At 41.3% G+C, this 20,837-nt stretch overlaps 1 protein-coding gene across 1 annotated transcript in view; it reads left to right on the top strand.

Moving 5' to 3' along the window:
• The window catches only part of SLC39A12 (solute carrier family 39 member 12), an 84,263-nt gene that overhangs the window by 1,032 nt on the left and 62,394 nt on the right, over positions 1-20,837 (top strand). Inside the window, exons 3-4 of the mRNA XM_077772451.1 lie at positions 6,937-7,218; positions 11,073-11,280. Of these exons, the coding sequence (XP_077628577.1) occupies positions 7,078-7,218; positions 11,073-11,280 (349 nt within the window). The 5' untranslated portion in view covers positions 6,937-7,077. The remainder of the gene's footprint in view (positions 1-6,936; positions 7,219-11,072; positions 11,281-20,837) is intronic.

Raw genomic sequence — 20,837 nt, 5'->3', positions numbered from 1 at the left:
GGGGTGGGCAGCAGGAGAGCGGGGAGAGAGGGAGAATCCCAGGCATGCTCTACGCTCCATGCTGAGTCCAACTTGGGACTTGATCCCACCGCTGTGAGATTATGACCTGAGCCATAATTAAGACTCACATGCTCAACTGACGGTGCCACCCAAGCACACCTAGTGTCAAATTTTTAAGTACTCTAGCTTGATTGCTGATTGGTGTTTTCCAGTACTTTGCATGGTGGGCAGTTAATGAATTAGAGAATTATCCTCTTAAAAATGAGGTATCTGAGCTAAAAGGAGGTCTATGGTCCTGGGACCCTATTCCCAGCCTTCCCCTGTTTTGCCAGGTGACCCTCACACCCTGGCTATACCTCAGCATTGCCTGGGCTATTTTCACCAAATAGTACGTCAGGTCCCCTTCCTCCATAGATGAGACTGAATTAACTTGCGTGGGATGGAATTTAAAAAAAATATATCTGCAGGTCATGTGAATGTAAAATCCACATTAATGTAAATTCAACATTGAATGTAGAATCGGAATGTCTCCGGTGGGGGGTGGGGGGAGACAGGAGCAGCACCAGAGGTAGGAGCCCGTGTCTTAAAACGATTACACACAAGTATAGACAAAAACACGCCTCACCATCCCTTTCCTGAGTGACACGATTTTTTTTTTCCAGAATGAACCTACAAATAAATAAATGAAGACATAAATAAGTAAATAAATACATACATAAATCTAATAACTGCATCCAGGAAAAAAAAGTTTGACAGACTTTCTCAGTCACACTCAGTTCTAGGGAAGACATTTCCTGGCCAAGTGTTTTTGTTTTTTCTGGGTTTTTTTGTTTTTTTCATGACAGAAGGGTCTTGCTAATAGAATTTGTCTCTGCTCTGTGCAAACAGTAAATAATTCAATAATAAGTGAAATTCCCAAGGGTTCCCAGAGAAAACATGTGTTATAATAGGCAACTCATCTGTGATGACATTAATTTATATATATAGCAACATAAGTCTTCCCCATGGAAATAAGTAGGAGTCATGTCTTATTAATGTCCTCTGAGAATTTGCTGCGGGGAAATGTTCTCCTCTGATGACATAAAGTGCCTTATTAAGGCTGGTAGAATATTAGTCTAGCTAGGGGGAATGTAAACATGCAAAATTGTTCTGTGTTTCGTTTCGTTTTGTTTTCAGAGGGAGTCGTTGTTTTGCACTTTCTGTTTTCTGTGACATTATCGAGAGTTTGGCCAGTTTAGCTTCCGTTTGAGCTATTTCTATCCCTATGAAGTGGAACACAGTCTCCAATAGCTTCGCCCTCTTGCTGCAGCTAGTTCCTTGTGTAAAAGACTGAGGTTAAAAAAAAAAAAAAAAGTTACGGGGCCTGGGTGGCACAGTCAGTTCCTTGTGTCTCTTGACTTCAGCTCAGGTCATGATCTCACCGTTCATGAGTTTGAGCCCCGTGTTGGGCTCTGTGCTGGCAGTGCTGAGCCTGCTTGGGATACTCTCTCTCTCCTCTCTGTCCGCCCCCCTTTCAAAATAAATAATCAAATTTTAAAAAATAAAGGCAAATTTCAGCTTTCCTTGCTCAGAGGGCTATAATCCACCTGAATCACCCACAAGCAGGGATCGCACGAAATCTCTCCACGTCATTCATAAAAAGCAGGGAGAAACAGTGCCTGGTGATTTCACAAGCATCTGTACAAAGAACAGGCTTCAGCTTCTTGTTGAATTTTTCATGTCTTTTTAGGGACTTTGTCCAGTTAGAGGCAAGGTGTAGATTAGAAATTCTGTGGTAAAAAGACAGCAAGGGGATGAATTCACATCCCCAAATGTCTGAAAAAAAAAGAGAGAAGTGAGTGGCTTAAATTTGGGGGGAGATAAAAAGTTTCTGATTGCATGTTAGGTAAAAACTGATTGGTGTGTGTGTGTGTGTGTGCGTGTGTTTAGGTCAATCTGAAGTATCTGCACGGAGCACTTAAAAGTAAATCCTTTCAAGCTTCAGCCTTTGAAAATGGACAGTCTTGCCTGATTGTGGCCTTTTTTGTTTTTTTTCAATGAGAAGGGTTAGAATGGAGTTTTAATGACTTTAATGAGGGATTAAGTAACTTTCAGAGAATGAATTCCACTTCAGTAATGAGGAGAACCATGACCCTACATGGGTTCGGGAAGTGATGAAGGGACAAGAGTCGGCCAGCCCTGGGCCCAAATCCTTGTTCTGGCACTTTCCAGCTGTTAGGACATGCTGAACCTCAGCGTCCTCATCTGTAAGACCAAAGTGCTGGTCCTGTCCTCAGAGCTCTCTGTGATGACCACAGGCCATGTATGAACAGGCTGGGGCAGGAGAGCGCAAGCTCTCTCTGTGCCCTCACATTTCCTGTATGTTATGGACACATCCAACTCAGTGCTTCGGAGAAATAAGATACTCCTGCCGCCTCCCCAGACCCCACCCCCCACCAACTGTCCCAGGGCCTTAGGGTTTTTATTCACGATCTTCAGGAGACACTCAGACACATTCAAGGTAGAGAACCACTGCTTTAAGGTCCTGCACTTAATTCAGCCTCCCTCCTCCATTTGTCTCATCTGCCATGGCATAAAGAGTGGACCGCATTGGGCTTTATCTTACCTTGTTGTTGCTCTGACAAGGTTTTCTTAACTCTTCTCAGTAAGCCGCTCATCTTTGTCAGTCAGAAACGCCACAAAGTCTGGTTATGGGTCCACAAAAAGCCAGTGCCTTTTTGTGTCAGCCAACATCCCTCCAACTCTGTTTGCCGGGAAAAGGAAGAAAGATAATTTCCCTTTTATAGTCAATCCTAAGACATCTCCCTTCCCCAGAAGACCTTATAAAAGTCTAAGAACTTGAAAAAGGCCAGTGGACTTATCCATAACCCCAAATCAACTTGAAGCATCTTTGGATCTAAAAACTTTAAAGTTGATCAAGTCCAACAACTCCTATTAATGTAGAAGAAAGATTTCCTGTTGCTTTTTGTCACTGAGATGCTCTCCTGGCATAAGCTATGAACAAAGCTGAATGCAGCAGCTGGGGGAGGCGATCTGATTTGGCTCTAGGAATCCAGTGTCCGTGCGTTTTCCCCCCGAAAACTTAGGCCCCCACATGACAAGATTACAAGGAAAATCGATGGATTATTCCTGAATGAGTCCATTCTTCTTTAACAAAGAATCACTTCACCAGGGTCCATGCTTTGGATGGATCTTGATGCCTATGAGGTGGAAGTATTTGCAAAATTTGACTACACGCCCTCCCCCAAACACAACCTAGCCACTGCTAAAAGCTCTAACAACGGAAAGAAATCTAGTGATGATGAACTGGAAAGTCCAGTCTGCCATCAACCCCTACAGTGCTTTTTGCCATGTCAGTGTCTGTTAGATTTTCTGGTGTTCTCTACAGTATTCTTTTCTCAAGCTGCTGTCTTCCGTAACTTCTTTAAGAATCAAATACCTTGGGGGCACCTGAGTGGCTCAGTCAGTTGAGGATCCAACCTTGGCTCAAGTCATGATTTCTTAGTTTGTGAGTTCAAGCCCTATATCAGGCTTGCTGCTGTCAGTGCAGAGCTGGCTTCAGATCCTCTACCCCCCCCCTTCTGTGCTCCTCCCCCACTTGCACTTTCTCAAAAATAAGCAAATGTAAAAAAAAAGAATAAAATATTGTAAAGGGGCAGGAAGTTTTCAGCCCATGGTCATTTGATTCACAACTGAGTTTTATTCCAGCAGGCCTCAAAAAATTAAAGCAAGGCTTAGGCAACTTCTGTTCACTCAAGATGACTGAAATCTCTAGTCCGAGAAAATGAGATGCTTTACAGCTATTTAAAAATTATCAGCCAGAAATCAATTTACCTTCCATGTTGTATGCTTTTTATAAACCACTTCTGGAGTGAACATTGGTATGATTACAGATCTTAACCCTATTACCTGCTGCCCCAGGCCACATCCCTCCTACTCCAGTCCTAGAAAGGTACATTGAGGAGGAACCACAAATGGACAGGGTCTTGGGCACATCATATGGGATGAGGTGTAGCCATATACTCTGTTGTGTGCTATCAACTAAGCCCTGGCCACATGTGTCTCCTCTGGTGGCCTCATTTCTCGTGTTACTGATATTTTTTTCCTACTTACTCAACCTCATCAAATAACCTAAAAAGCATCTGAAAATCTCTCAATAGAAACTCATTCAGTCTTTAAGTTGTACTATATTCTCTCTTTGGTTTATATCAGAGTCTTACCAATGACTTGGCCTCCTGATTGACCTCTTTTTCCATCAAAGAGGAGGGAGAGAAAATTACTGGTCAGAGGGGTTGCACATTAAGTACATAAGTGGGTCTACAGCTTACATCCTTCATGGCACAAAACAAAGGGATAAGCAAATAAAGCAAATCATTGACAGAGCAGGAATTAAGATTGGACAACCCTATTAGCTTTGTGACTTTGGGGACATTACTTACCCTTCCTCAGACTCGGTTTTCACATATGCTATAGGTATTCCTTCCTTATAGAAGGAGAACATACCCCATGCTGGATTCTGTATACACAGGTATACCCATTATTTAATTCACTAGGCATCAAATAATTGAGTAATTGGTATTCTAAATGCTTTGCATTATTGCAGAAGTAGTTGGTGGGTTATCAGATAGGCTGGGGCCATGTTTTTCCATTTAAAATACTGGAATAATGTTCTTAGTTTCAAAAAACTCATTATCTGACATTTTCCCCCCCAGAACTGATCAGGTTTATATGCTGAGGAATGCCCAATTAGATAAGGTGCGTAGCACTATCCTGGGCACATGGCCTCCAGTAAAGGGGAGCTAATATTACCAATAGCTTGGTTTTAGGAGGTTGTAGGTTACAAAGAAAGGCTTGATTACAGTTTTGTTTGAATGGATCCACCTCCTTGAGTCTTGGTGTCAGCCTTGCCAATAGCCACCAACCCGTGGACTTTTCTTGTCTGCCAGTCAGGAAACAGGAAAGTGCAGGGGTGGTTTCCGTGGTGGAGCTTAGTAGTCACACTGAGTGACTTGGTGGGAAGCCACTGTCCCTCTGTTTGCTGAGCTCTTATCCCATTGCAGTTGAGTTGGGGAGAGAACGGAATCTGTATGACTTGTGAAGAACATGATTAATGCTTTGCTTTGGAGACAGCTGACGTGTTTCTTCCTAACTCAGATGGTATGTCCCATGTGTTACCCAGTGGGACAACACATACGTGGCATTAGGACACCTCAAACTTCCACCTCAGAGAATAGATTAAAAGATACTGTAGTAAATTGTCCCACATTGGGAAAAGTCCTTCTGGGGCTCAGGACAGGCATCCCTCCATGCTTTCATTCTGTGGCTGAGCTGTGTGGCAGGCTGCCTCTGGGATCCTAGGAGAATCCTGGGAGCTCCCCACGATCTTTGAAGTAAGGCAGCTCCTGTCTTGTGGGGAGAGCTTCCCTTCCACAACCCTGTGTGTATCTTTTTCTCATTGTCCCATCCCATTACCCAAAACACCTTCTGCCATGTAGACTTCCCAGATTAGATGTGCCAGGCGTCCTGCTGTGGGTGTGAAACAAATAAAGCATCGTGGAAGTATTTTTTAGTAGTTCTCTTAGGTAGGATAAAGGTGAAGCAGATGGCGTTCGTTCATTCCATTTCATGCCTTGTAAGTGCCAGGCGTTGTGCTAGATGCTGAGGATAGAACCGCACACAGACAAAACCTGGCCTTCATGGATCACTTACTTGTTCTCGAAGGAAGAGAGAAAATAAACATGGAGAGAAAGTAATTTTAGAACACTAGTGCTACAGAGAAAATAAACATGGTGTATGCTGCTACTAGCCATGTGTGACTGTTGGGCACTTGATACATGGCTCGTCTGAATCGAGATGTGCTGGTAAGTGTAAAGTACACACTAGATTTTGAAGACGTAGCATGAAAAAACTTCAAATGGCTCATACGTAATTTTTAAAAATTTTGATAACCCATTGAAGTGATCATATCTGACATATTTAGGTTTCAATTAGACACATTATTAAGGGACGCCTGGGTGGATGGCTCAGTTGGTTAAGCCTCCAACTTTGGCCCAGGTCATGATCTGATGGTTAGTGGGTTTGAATCCCAGGTTGGGCTTTGTGCTGTCAGCTAGCTCAGAGCCTGGAGCCTGCTTCTGATTCTGTGTCTCCCTCTTTCTCTGGCCCTCCCCTGCTCATACTGTCTCTCTCTGTCTCAGAAATAAAGACAACATTAAAATATATATATATATATATATAAAGACACATTATTAAATACATTATTAAAATTAATTTCATTTTTTAAAGTGTGGCTACTTGAAAATTTAAAGTGATGTGTGACTCACCTCCGTGGCTGGGGTTATGTTTCTGTCGAACAGTGCTCTGCTGGAGAACTTGGGACAGAGGTTGGGGCTTTCTACTTTGGATAGAGTGTGGGTCCCCAAGGGGGTATCTCTTTAAGCTGAGATCTGAGGAATGAGGGGGAGGGAGACCTGAAAGATGGTAGGAAGAGCGTGGTGGAACTGATGGACAATCACAGGGGCAGAAGGGTAGTGAGGGACGTGGAAAGAGACTAAAGCAAGACAAGGGAGGTAGGCAGGCAAGGGCCAGACTAAAGAGAAAATTGTATGGAGCTTGAATTTCATTCTAAATGCAGTGGGGTCATTACTTTAAAAGCCAAAGAGCCAACTGGTTTTACTCAAGGCAGCAGATGGACACCTAGAGATAGAGAGACTCTTCTCAGGGAATAAGGGCTCCCTGGAAGCGCAGCATACGGTATATAGAAGTCCAGCCATGACTGTCTTATTTGAAGCTGGATGTTAGACCTACCATGTTCCCCTCTTTTTCATAAACTAATAAGCACTGGAGATCCAGTGGTCATTAGCGTTCTAGGACTCTTTGCTAAACTTTGTTTCTACTTTTGTTTTATTTATTTATTTTTGTTTGTTTTCGGAACAGTGCTTTGAACCAGATGCCCTGTTGCTAATAGCTGGAGGAGATGTTGAGGATCAGCTGAGAGAGGAAGTGGTCCAGAGAGCTTCTGTTCTTCTCCTCTATTACATTATTCATCAGGAAGAGATCTGCTCTTCCAAACTCAACATGAGTAATAAAGAGTATAAATTTTACCTACACAGCCTCCTCAGCCTCAGGCAGGATGAAGACTCCGATTTCCTTTCACAGAATGAGATGGAAGATATCCTGGCATTCACCAGGCAGTACTTTGACACTTCTAGAAGCCAGGTAAGAAGGGCAGAGGTACTACCTGGCCGTGCTGCAGAGATACAGCCTGAGAGCCTTGTTTTGTGTTACTTGTTGATTCCTACGACGGTCAGGGACTTCTAAGAGAGGTATTTGTGGTTTTTAGTGATGGGGTGAGAAGTGACATCATTTAAGACTCTGAGTATAAAAGGGGGAGGTGTGATGACTAATTATTGTAAAATGAGTTCTAGCCAGAAGGTGGGTGGGTGGCTGGGTGGGCAGGAAATTCAGGTGACAGGGCAACTCTCTTTCCCTGAACATGTAAGTGAGTGATTCATGGCTTCTGACCAATCTCCAAGGCCTGACCCAGAGTGGGGAGGGTCTCTTTGCTTTGTGCCTCTTTGCCTTGCCTTCCGGCCAGGGAAAAAGAAGGCAGAACCGTGTGAGAGAGGTGAATTTATCATTAGTTGCTTCACCAAAGAAACAGCTTGCAAAAAGCATTATTCATGACAGTCAGCACAGACAATATCTCTTCTGCAGCTTTTGATTTGTGCTGCACATGTTCAAGGGTCTCTTGAAGTGCCTTCCTTTTCTCACGGCTCCCACTGTGAGCAGCCAGGCACCTGGCCCCTTCTGGCCTTCGTTACTATTCTGGCAAAAGTTGGCCTTTCAATTACCTTTATACCTTCTGCCTTGCAGTGGGGAGTTTGAGCAGATACAGTGCTCTGAACATAAGGAAGTTTTTAAAGCCACATTTTCTTAAAGAATTAGTTGAGCGGTCACCATGAAAGCGAAGAGGGCCATGAAACCTGGTTTTTTGCTCTTGAATTTTTCATTGACACGTGTCTTTGAGCTACTGTAACAAAAATACCATAGGCTGAGTGACTTATACACAATAGAAGTTTATTTCTCATGGCTCTGGAGGCTGAAAGTCTAAGAGCAGAGTACTGGGCAGATTTGAGATCTGGTGAAAGCCCCTATGGTGATTCATGAGGGACCATCCCCTCACTGCATCCTCAGAGGGTGTAAGGGGCAGAGGAACTCTCTCAGGTCTCTCTTCTAAGGGCACTAATCCCATTCCTGAGGGCTTCACCCTCAAGACCCAATTGCCTCCCAAAGGCCTCACTTTCTAGTACTATCACAGTAAGTGGTAGGATTTCAACACTTGAAATTTGGGGGAACACAAGTCATTCAGTCTATAGTGATATATGGAGATGTATTTTATTTTTGGCCTCAATTCTGGCTTCTAGGAGCCCAAAGGTGTCGGCTCATTCATGCTGTGGCTTAATGACCAGCCAACATATCCTCTAATTTGCTGTAAAAATGTTTAATATCTCTTGTGATTGGCACACAGATGGAAAGACTGTTTCCTGAGGACTTGGTGGGCATCATTTTGGGAACTCTCATCTCACGAATCTCAAAATAGGGCCATATTTTTGTTTCCACTTCCAACTGAGAAAATGGGTTCCTTTCTAGAATTCAGTTTCTGCTTCAATAAGGAAGTATGCCCACATATAGTTTCTTCACTGCAACATCTATGTGATACAAGATCGGTTCAAATTAGCCACTAAGATTTTAGTCAGCCCATCTGCTGCTGCCTTTTGATGCAGACTCAATGGGAACGAAAAACCAGCCCTTCAAAGCAGATGGTGTGTATATATTCAACGCAGATTTCTGGTTATCCAACACTTGCTGCAAATACCTGGGCTTCCAAGTGTATGTGAGATTAAATATTCCTAGAACAGAATAAAATAATTCAATGTTACATGTAGATGTACTTTCTCCATATATTCAGTCAAGAAGAATTAAGAGCGCTTGTTGAGTTTGAACCCTCGCTAGGCCTCAGACCAGTTGTCTCCTGGAGGAGGGTGCTGTCTCCATTTCTTGGGAAGGGTCCCTTAGTTCATTCGTTTGGGCTAGCATTCCCTTAGGAATCCGTAGTCGCTCAATGGAGACTTTTACGGGAGACCTGTTGGTATCTCACTGAAGAATGCTGCCCTCTCCGACTAGAGAGTGTGAGGTCACAGAAGGTGCTGGCAGACCAGGCCCACCATTACCAGCACCTCCAGGTCTTGGACTCCACCGGACTCAGCCTCCGTAGGTGAAGCCACTTAACGGCCACTCCAGGTGGGCCTTAACCAGCCCACCAGGAAACAGCTTTACACTGCAGTAACCTTACATCGCCACCCTCGCTGGTGGCCCAGAGTATCAATATCCCTCTATTCCTTCATTCTCTTTTGTCCAGCTACTATTTTATCTCCTTGACTCAGTGTCTTGCTCCCATCTCTCTCTGTTTTTCCCCCATCGTTTGCTGTTTTCAGAGGAAATGAACAGGGATCTAGACTTCTCTATTAGCCCTGACTCTTACGTGGAGGAATAGTGGTTGGTATTACCGTTAACCAGTTGACAAACCTAGAAACCTGAGCCGTTTTTTAACTCTTTGGATGCCTTCACATTTTCCTACAAGTCCTTTGTAATATTCCAAATTACATCCACTTCTTTCCATCTCTAGGGCGATTATCTTAGAGCCAGAAATATCTTAGATTAATAAATAACTCCTGAACTAGACTTTCTGCCCTTAGTCTCTCTCCCTGGCAATTTATTCACTACTTTACCACCAGAGTGATATCTCTAGAACATACCATATTGTATTAGTCTTTTGTTTATAACATTAGTGGCTCCTCTGGAGCCTTTAGGGGGTAAGTTTTCATAATACTCAATATAAGGCTCTTGCCACCTTCTCCAGCGTTCTGTCAGATGCACCACTAGACACTGGGACCAAGAAGAATAGTAGCTAAGATTCGCTGAGTGTGTTCTATGTACTGGCTACTATATTAAGTATTTTACACACATGAGCTTATCTCATCTTAATAACCTTTGTGGTAGGCAGTATTGCCCCTTTTTACTGATAAGACTATGAGAGTGAGCAAAGTTAATCATTTTGCCCAAGTTTGCTCTGTTACAAACAGCAGAGGTAATATTAAAACCTAATCTGTCCCAAGCATGATGCTATGGAACTCACTTTGATGATAGCAAAGTCCCATCACCAACTTGTATTTCCATTTATTTCTCTCTACAAGAGGAAGGGTATTTAAGAGCACAGGCTATGGAGTCAGATCTGAGAGCACATTGGGGCTCTACCTGTTATTGGCCAGGTGGTCTGTGGAAAGGGTATCCTGTGCACAGAGCTCTGGGACAATGAAAAGAGAACATGGTGTAATGGACTTAGCAAGGTGTCTGGCACACAGTAGGTACTCAATAAATGTTTAAATGGATGAATGGTATACTAGTTGAATGTAAGGTGAGATTCTAGCCTTTCAGATGCTCCTAATTTCATTGAAGAAAATCGATGTACACCTGGAAAAGATCCCATGTCCCATGGGAGTTCCAAGAACACAGAGACTGTGCCAGCTTTGATTAGCACTTAGCTTGAGACTAAAGGCAGGTGTGAAAAGGGAAGTGCTCGGTGATGATACAAGGCAGCAGGGCCAGTGTGAAGTCAAGGTCGGGAATATAGATTTGAAAGTCCTTACACCGTGGGCTGTATGTGAAGCTGGAGAGAAACAGTTTCACCTGGAAGCTTGTGGACAGGAAGGGTGAGAGATCTCTATGGAGAAGACACATCTCAGAGAATAAAGAGAAAGGTTAGGTGACTGAGGACCAGTTAGGATGGGAGTTCGAAAATCCAGTATCGGGGCAGGTAAAAGAAACAAGCATTTTCCAAACAGAATCCTCTCTGAGACTAGAGAATGATGGCAGTCATGTTCCTCCCAATAGTTCAGACCTCTTTAAGGCAAAAAACCGTTACTTGTCTTTTGGGGAAACCCTAGAGATATTTTAATCAAAGTAATTTTAGAGGTTCAAGCTTTTTCTTTTGACTGTACATCTGATTTCAGTGTATGGAAACCAAAATGCTACAGAAGAAGTCTGGAATACTGAGCAGGGATGGTGCTGATGAAAACACGCTTCCTCAGTTGGCAGCGATGATCATCGCTTTGTCCCTCCAAGGTGTCTGTCTGGGTCAAAGAGACTTGCCTTCACCAGACTATTTTACGGAATATATTTTCAGTTTTTTGAATAGCACAAATACTCTCCACCTTTCGGGTAAGGATGCTTTTCATGAATGTAACTACCAAGTCATGCCTGCTAAATAAATTGTGCCAAAAAGTGATGCTTTTTGATGACTCAGTTTGTTCAGGTAGGTTCTAAACACCATTTTACCGTAGCGTGTAGTATGACAGCTCAGGTGGCCCCTTCGGGGCAGACATGCTACCATATCTATGTGGTGATGAGGCAAAAATAGGGACTCGGCCCGTTTCAGCAATGATGATGACATTACGGATGTAGAGCCAAGGGAGAGAATTTTATGACCCGCCGTAAGGAATGCTTGTCTGTTCGGTACAGAGTCCTGGGCTAGGGGGTCACAAACTCTTGCCTAGAATGAAGAAATGGCATGTCCCATGGCGCAGGTGTTGGTGGTGTTTGCTTGTAACCATAAGGATCTGTTATTTAATTTTAAATAAAAGTCATGTGAACTATCCATCCTGGTTGTATTCGTGTCTGCCAGCTCTTTGGAACTCCAAGAGGAAATGGAATGCCAGGGATGGAATCAGAATGTTTGTTTTGCACATTTCTTTGTACTTGGCAAGACATGAAAAATGAAATGCCATTTCAAAAATCTGTATCAGAATGCCCTGTTTCGCACACCAAGGGCTCTCGGAATGTTGTGTAGTAGCATTTCCTACTTCCAACACGCTTCCTCTTTGGAAGTCACAACATAAAGGGAGATGTGAATTTACCAAGGGACCAGCCCCCCCGTGATCTGGATAAATGTCCCAACTTTCAAAGAAGGAATTGAGATCTGGAGCCATAGATATCCGCGCAGACCTTTCCCTGGACCTGTTTGCACAACAATCTGAATGACAGATGTGGTTTTCTACAGTTCATTTGCATTTCCTGTTAAAAGCTGAAATATAATTAAATCGTGCTACCTAGCTGTCATACCTAGGAAATAAGCCAGGGAAAAGCATGTTATGCCGAGAACAATTTTGAGGTGGGAGACAGGAGCTGGGAAATTTTAGCAGTGCAGTTTCCATTGCAAGTGGAGAACAATGATTCCACTTTTCAAAGTGGCGTAAACATGTGCGCCCCTTGAAGGCTCAGTCGCCCCAAGAACTAAGAGATGATCAGACTAGGATACAGAATACAGTTAGAGGCAAGCTGTGTAGATATGGATCATTGTGGACCTTCATTAAAATACCCAAGATATTCATGAGAGATATACCAGTGGACCGCTCACTGTTGGATTTGAGAATTCAGAATTCCATGTCCAAGGACCATTCCATCTCAGTGCAATTAGGTGTTTGTTTCAGAAGCCATGAGATAATTTCTCTCACAGCTGCCTCCGAGCTAGGGCTCTGCTGATGTTGGTTGTATCCTGGGGTGGGAAGGCAGAAAGTATGCTAGTTTTCAGTGTTGTTGTTGTTTTTCATTTAAAACCAATATAGTTAACATTCCGTGTTATATTAATCTCAGGTGTACAATAGAATGATTCAAGGCTATACATCACTCATTGCTCATCAGGATAAATGTATTCTTCATCCCCTTCACCTATTTCACCCATCCCCCCCACTCACCTCCCCTCTGGTGACCATCTGTTTGTTCTCTGCAGTTAAGAGTCTGTTTTTTGTTTGTCTCTCTCTCTTTGCTTTTTTCCTTTGTGTTGTTTCTCAAATCCTACATACGAGTGAAACCATATAGTATTCGCCTCTCTCTGACTGACTGCCTTTGCTTAGCATTATACTCTCGCTCCGTCCATGTTCTTGCAAATGACAACGTCGCATTTTATGTGGCTGGATAATATTCCATTGTATATGTACCACATCTTCTTAACCCATTCATCTGTCAGTAGACACATGGGCTGCCTTCATAGTTTGGCTATTGGCAATAATGCTGCATAAACACAGGGGTGTATATAACCTTCCGAATTAGTATTTTTTATTCTTTGGGAAAACACCTAGTAGTGTGATCACTGCATTATATGGTAGTTCTATTTTTAGTTTTCTGAAGAAACTACATATTGTTTTCCACAGTGGCTGCATCAATCTGCATTCTTACCAATAGCACACCAGGGTTCCTTTTCCTCCACATCCTTGCCAAACATTTGTTATTTCTTGTGTTTTTGATTTTAGTCATTCTGACAGGTGTGGGGTGATATCTCGTTGTAGTTTTGAATTGCGTTTTCAAGATCTGAGTGGTGTTGAGCCTCTTTCATGTGTCTGTTGGCCATCTGGATGTTTTTATTTTTTCTTTCAAATTGTTATTTAAATTCTAGTCAATTAACATATAGTGTAATATTGGTTTCAGGAGTAGAATTTAGTGATTCATTATTTACATATAATACCCAGTGCTCAATACAAGTGCCCTCCTTAATAGCCCATCCCCCACTCATCTTCCCTCCAGCAACTCTGTTTGTTCTTTGTAGTTAAGAGTCTCATGGTTTGCTTCCAGCTGTTTTTTTTTTTCCTCTTTCCCTATGTTCATCTGTTTTGTTTCTTAAATTACACATGTAAGTCAGATCATATGGTATTTGTCTTTCTCTGACTGACTCATTTCACTTAGCATAATATGCTCTTGCAAATGGCAGGATTTCACATCATTGCAGATGGCAAGATTTCATTCTTTTTGATGGCTGAATAATATTTTATTATATATGTGTACCACATCTTCTTTATCCATTCATCAATCGATAGGCATTTGGGTTCTTTCCATAATATGGCAATTGTTGGTAATGCTGCTGTAAACATTGGGGTGCATGTGCCCCTCCAAATCACTATTTTTGTATCCTTTGGATAAATAATACCTCGTAGTGCAGTTGCTAGTCAAGACATAATTCTAATTTTAATTTTTTGAGGAACCTCCGTACTGTTTTCCACAGAGGCCGCACCAGATCTCATTCCTACCAACTTTGTAAGGGGTTTCCTCTTTCTCCACATCTTGACAATATCTGTGGTTTCTTGTGTTGTTAATTTTAGCCATTCTGACAGCTGCAGGGTGGTATCTCATATGGTTTTGATTTGTATTTCCCTGATGATGAGTGATATTGAGCATCTTTTCATGTGTCTGTTGGCCATCTGAATGTCTTCTTTGGAAAAATGTCTATCCATGTCTTCTTAATTGGATTATTCCATTTCTTAATTGGATTATTTGTTTTTAGGGTGTTGTGTTTGATAAGCACTTTATAGACTTTGGATACTAACCCTTTATCCAATATGTCATTTACAAATATCCTCTCTCATTCTGTAGGGTGGGTTTTAGTTTTGTTGATTGTTTCCTTTGCTGTGCTGGAGCTTTTTATCTTGATGAGGTCCCAATAGTTCTTTCTGGCTTTTGTTTCCCTTGTGTCTGGCAATGTGTCTAGTAAGAAGTTGCTCTGGCCAAAGTCAAAGATTGCCGCCTCTGTTCTCCTCTAGGATTTTGATGATTTCCTATTTCACGTTTAGGTCTTTCATCATTTTGAATGTATTTTTATGTATGGTGTAAGAAAGTTCAGTTTCTTTCTTCTGCATGTGCTCTCCAGTTTCCTCAACACCATTTGTTGAAGAGACCTTTTCCCATTGCATATTCTTGCCTCTTTTGTCAAAGATTAATTGACCGTATCATTATGGGTTCGTTTCTGGGCTTTCTATTCTGTTCCATTGGTCTATGGGACTATTTTTGTGCCAGTACCATACCGTTTTGATTACTACAGCTTTGTAGTATAACTTGAAGTCCAGAATTGTGATACCTCCAGTTTTGTTTTTTGTTTTCAAGATTGCTTTGGTGATTCAGGGTCTTTTGTGGTTCCATACACATTTTAGGATTGCTTGTTCTAGATCTGTTAAAAATGCCATTGGTATTTTGATAGGGATTGCATTACATCTGTAGATGGCTCTGAGTATTATAGACATTGTAACAATATTTATTCTTCTAATCCAGGAGCATGGAATGGTTTTCCATTTATTTGTGTCCTTTTCAATTTCTTTCACCAAGGTTTTATTATTTTCAGAGTATAGGTCTTTCACTTCCTTGGTTAAGGTTATTTCTAGATATTTTATTATTTTTGGTGCAATTGTAAATGGGACTGTTTTCTTAATTTCTCTTTCTGCTGCTTTATTATTAGTGTATATAAATGCAACAGGGGCACCTGGGTAGCTCAGTCAGTTAGGCATACAACTCTTGATTTCAACTCGGGTCACAATCACGTGGTTGTGTGTTCAAACCTCATCCACAGCAGGCTCTGTGGCACAGAGCCTGCTTGGGATTCTCTCTCTGCCTCTCTTTCTCTTTCTCTTTCTCTTTCTCTTTCTCTTTCTCTTTCTCTTTCTCTTTCTCTCTCTTTCTCTTTCTCTCTCTCTCTCTCTCTCCCTCCCTTGCCCCAATAAACAAACATTAAAAAAAAAAAAGAAATGTGACAGATTTCTGTCCATTGATTTTGCATCCTGCAATTTTACTGAATTCATTTATTAGTTCCAGTAGGTTTTTGGTGGAGTCTTTAGAGATTTCTATGTATGGTATTATCTCATCTGCAAATTGTGAAAGTTACTTCTTCCTTACCAATTTGGGTATCTCCTATTTCTTTTTCTTGTCTGATAGCTATGGCCAGGACTTCCAGTACTATGTTGAACTAAAGTGGTGAGGGTGGACATCCTTGTCTTGTACCTGACCTGAGAGGAAAGGCTCTCAGATTTCTCCCTATGGAGGATAATGTTAACTGTGGGTTTTTCATAATGGCCTTTATTATGTTGAGGTATATTCCCTCAAAACCTACTTTATTGAAGGTTTTTATCATGAAGGGCTGTTGTCCTTTGTCAGGTTCTTTATCTGCAACTATTGAAAAGATCATATTTTTTTAAATTCTTTCTTTTGTTGATGTGATGTATTACATTGATTTGAGAATATTGAACCATCCTTGCATCCTAGGAACAAATCCCACTTGATCGTGGTGAATGATTTTTTAATGTATTGTTGGTTTGGGTGTGCTAATACTTATTCAGGATATTTGCATCTATGTTCATCAGATATACTGGTCTGTAGTTCTTTTTTTGTGTGGTGTCTTTATCTTTTTTTGGTACAGGGTAATGCTGGCCTGATAGAATGAATTTGGAAGGTTTCCTTCCTCTTATTTTTTTCTGGAATACCTTGAAAAGAATAGATGTAACTCTTCTTTAAATGTTTGGTACAATTCACCTGTGAAGCTCTCTGGTCCTGGACTTTTGTTTGTTGGGAGAGTTTTACATTACTGATTCAATACTAATAATCAATCTGTTCAAATTTTCTATTTCTTCCCGATTCTGTTTTGCTAGGTCACATGTTTCTGAGAATCTATCCATTTCTTCTAGGTTGTCCAATTGGTTGGCATATAAATTTTTATAATAGTCTCTTGTGATTCTTTATATTACTTTGGTGTCAATTGCTGTTTCTCCTCTTTCATTTCTGATTTTTAAAATTTGAGTCCTCTTGGGGCACCTGGGTGACTCAGTTGGTTGAGCGTCTGACTTCAGCTCAGGTCATAATCTCACAGTTTGTGAGTTTAAGCCCCGCATTGAGCTCTGTGCTGTCAGTCTGGAGCCTGGAGCTGCTTCGGATTCTGTGTCTCTCTATGTCTGTCCCTCCCCTGCTGGTTCTCTGTCTCTCTCTCTCTCCATCTCTCTCAAAAATACGTAAACATTAAAAAAATAGAATAGAATAGAAATAAAATTAAAATGAAATGAAATGAAATAAAATAAAATAAAATAATAAAATTAGAGTCCTCACTCTGGCTGAAGGTTTACCAATTTTGTTGATCTTTTCAAAGAACCAGCTCCTATTTTCATTGACCTATTGTTTGGTTTTGTTTTTTAGTTTTTATTTTGTTTATTTCTGCTCTAATGGTTATTATTTCCTTCCTTTTACTGGTTTGAAGTTTTGCTTGTTCTTCTTTTTCTGGCTCATTTAGGTGTAAAGTTTGCTTGTTAATTTGAGATTTTTCATCCTTCTTGAGGTAGGCCTGTATTGCTATAAACTTCCCTCTTAGAGCAGCTTTTCCTTAATCCCAAAGATTTTGGACTGCTCTGTTTTCATTTTCATTTGTCTCCATGTATCTTTTGATGTCCTCTTTGATTTCTTGGTTGACCCGTTTATTGTTTAGTAGTATATTATTTAACCTCCATATATTTATGGTCATATTTGTCTTGTGGTTGATTTCTAGTTTCACAGCATTGTGTTCAGTAAAGACACATGATATGATTTTGATCTTTTGGAATTTGTTCATTTGTGGCCTAATATGTGATCTATTCCAGAGAATGTTCCATGTGCATTTAAAAAGAATATGTATTCTGCTGTTTTAGGATGGAATGTTCTGAATATATGTTAGATCCATCTGGTTCAATGTGTCATACAAAGCTACCCTTTCCTTGTTGTTTTCTGTTTGGATTATCCGTCCGTTGATGTAAGTGGGGTATTAAAGTCCCCTACTGTTTTTGTATTACAATTGATTACTTGCTTTATGTTTGTATTAACTCTTTTATGTATTTGGGTGCTCTCATGTTGGGTGCATGAATATTTATAATTGTTATATCATCTTGATGGATTGACCCCTTTAAAAATTTTTTTGTAGGGGCGCCTGGGTGGCTTAGTCGGTTAAGCGTCTGACTTTCGCTTAGGTCATGATCTCGCGGTTCGTGGGTTCGAGCCCCGCATCGGGCTCTGTGCTGACTGCCAGCTCAGAGCCTGGAGCGTGTTTCAGTCTGTGACTCCCTCTCTCTCTGACCCTCCCCTGCTCGCGCTGTCTGTCTCTCTCTCTCCTAGAAATAAATAAAAATAAAAATAAATAAAAAATAAATAAATAAATAAAAATTTTTTTGTAAAATGTTTTTATTTTTAAGAGAGTGACACAGAGAGAGACAGAGAGCAAGCACGAGTGTTGGGAGGGGGAGGCAGAGAGAGAGAGGGAGACAGAGGATCTGAAGTAGGCTCCACACTGTCAACGCAAAGCCCAATGTGGGTTCCAAACCACAAACCATGAGATCATGACCTGAGTTAACTGAGCCACCCAGGCACCCCACCCCCTTAATGATTTTATAGTTTCTTTTGTCTCTTATTTCAATCTCTGTTTTAAAGTCATTTTATCCAATATAGGTATTGCTACCCTGGCTCTCTTTTCAAATCTATTTGCATAATAAATACTTCTCCATTTCTTCACTTGCAATCTGCATGTGTCTTTAGGTCTGAAATAGTTTCTTATGGGCAGCATATGGATGGGTCTTGCTCTTTTATTCGTTCTGTCATCTTGTCTTTGATTGGAGCACTTAGTCCATTTACATTCAAAGTAATTATTGGTAGTAGGTATTTATTACAATTTTATTACTTGTTTTATAATTGTTTTTGTAGTTCTCTGTTCTTCCCTTTTCTTGTTCTCTTCTCTCATAATTAGTTGGCTTTCTTTAGCGATGCTTGGGTTCCTTTCTCTTTCTTCATTGTGTACCTATGATTAGTTTTTGATTTGTGGCTTCCATTCATTTTGTATATTAAATTGATGGTCACTCACATTTGAGCCCATTCTTTAATCCTCTCCCCACCCCCACGTTTTAGGTACAGGTGTCACACTTTACATCATTTTATTTATGAGTCCTTTAAGTGATTTTTGTAGATATGCTTATTTTTACTGCTTTTGTGCTTCCTACTTTTCTTACTATAACTTACATTCTTCCCTTGCCACACAGAGGCTACATTAACATTTCTTGTAGGGCTGATTTAATGGTCATGAATTCTTTAACTTTTTTTGTCTGGGAAGCTCTTTATTTCTCCTATTCTGAATTCTGCCCTTACTGGATAGAGTACTCTTGGTTCCAAGGTTTTTTCTACTGAAAAATCAGCTGATAGCCTTATGTGGTTTACTTTGTATGTACTGCTTTCTTTTCTCGTGGTGCTTTTAAAATTCTTTTTTTTTTTTACTATTTCATTTTGCCATTTTAGTTACCATGTGTGGACCTTCTTGGGTTGATTTTGTTGGGGGCTTTCTGTGCCCCCTGGATATGGATGTCTGTTTCCTTCCCCAGATTTGGGAAATTTTCAGCTATTATTTCTTCAAATAAATTTTCTAGCCCCTTTTATTTCTCCTCTCCTCCTGGGTTCCTTGTAATGCGAATATTGCTGAGTTCCCTAAGTTTGTTTTCATCTTATTTCATATTTCATAAAATTTTTTTCCTCTCACTTCAGCTTGATTGCCTTCTATTACTCTGTCTTCCTGGTTGGTGATCCGTTCTTCTTTTTTTTTTTTTTAAATTTTTTAATGTTTTATTTATTTCTGAGAGAGAGAGAGACAGCATGAGCAGGGGAAGGGTCAGAGAGAGAGGGAGACACAGAATCCGAAGCAGGCTCCAGGCTCTGAGCTGTCAGCACAGAGCCCAACGCGGGGCTCAAACCCACGAACTGTGAGATCATGACCTGAGCCAAAGTCAGTTGCTTAACTGACTGAGCCACCCAGGTGCCCAGGTGATCCATTCTTCTGTTTCCTCTAGTCTACTATTTACTCCATCTGGTGTATTTTTTACTTTATTTATTGGGCTCTTCAACTCTGATTGGTTCTTTTTAATTGGTTCTTTTTCTGTCTCTTTGTTAAGGGTCTCATTGATGTCCTTCAGTCTTTTCTCAAGTCCTGTGAGTATCTTTATAACCATTGCTTTAAATTGTCTAGCAGGCATATTATTTATCTCCGTATTTTTTAGGTCGCTTGCTGTGATTTTGTCCTGTTCTTTCACTTGGGACATAATCCTCTGTCTATTCATTTTGTCTAACTCTCTGTGTCTGTTTCTATGTGTTAGGAAAGTCCTCTATGTCTCCTGCTTTTGATAGTAGTGGCTTTATGAAGAAGAAGTATAGTGCCCTGCAGTGCACTGTCTCCTGTTCAGCAGAACCTGATGCATCAGGAGAATCTTTTATCTCTTGCATGCATCCTGCCATTTTGGCTAAAACACTTTTTCCTTCAGTCCAGTCATGTGCAATGGCTCTTTTTGCCTATTCTAGACAGGGTTTGGTCCCTGTGGTGTTAGTGGGTAACACCAAACTGTAGGGCACTTTCCCTGTATTGTACCCTAAGAAGCTTGCTTTGGTGGGTGGGGCCTATTGTAAGACCAGCTGTCTGTCCCACTACTAAGCCTCTACCCTGATGGGTATGTATGGTTTTTTTTCCCTCTCCCTGGGGCAGGAGTCAGTTTAGAGTGATGCTGGCTATCCTTTGGGCTGCTTGCACACTGCCAGGTTTGTGGTACCACTTTGGATTAGCTAAGCCAAGAATGTGTTGGAGAGGGCAGATCCTCAGTGTGTGGGGTGAGAGGCATGGTATTAGCAAGGCTTGCCTGAGTCTGCTGTGAGAGGGTACCCGGAGGAGAGGCCTGGTGGGGGAGGGAGTGTGTTTGCAGAGGAAGAAGAGGCAGGGCATGCTCTTTTAAGTTATGCAGTGAGTGTAGATGCTGCACTGGGTCCCCTAGGTGTCTGTGTGCCTGGGCTGGGGGTGCAGGGAAGGAAAATGGCACCCACCAGCATCTTTGCTCCTGGAAAAATGTCCCAGTGATCCCTGCCCTTCTACCCTTCTAGCTGGAGCTCTGAGATTAGTAAACAAATCTCTCTCTCTCTCTCTCTCT

Source organism: Crocuta crocuta, unplaced genomic scaffold, assembly GCF_008692635.1.
Source record: "Crocuta crocuta isolate KB4526 unplaced genomic scaffold, BGI_CrCroc_1.0 scaffold96, whole genome shotgun sequence".
Classification (NCBI taxonomy): domain Eukaryota; kingdom Metazoa; phylum Chordata; class Mammalia; order Carnivora; family Hyaenidae; genus Crocuta; species Crocuta crocuta.
The sequence above is the reverse complement of the archived record's forward strand: the minus strand, read 5'-3'. Positions and strand labels throughout refer to the sequence as shown.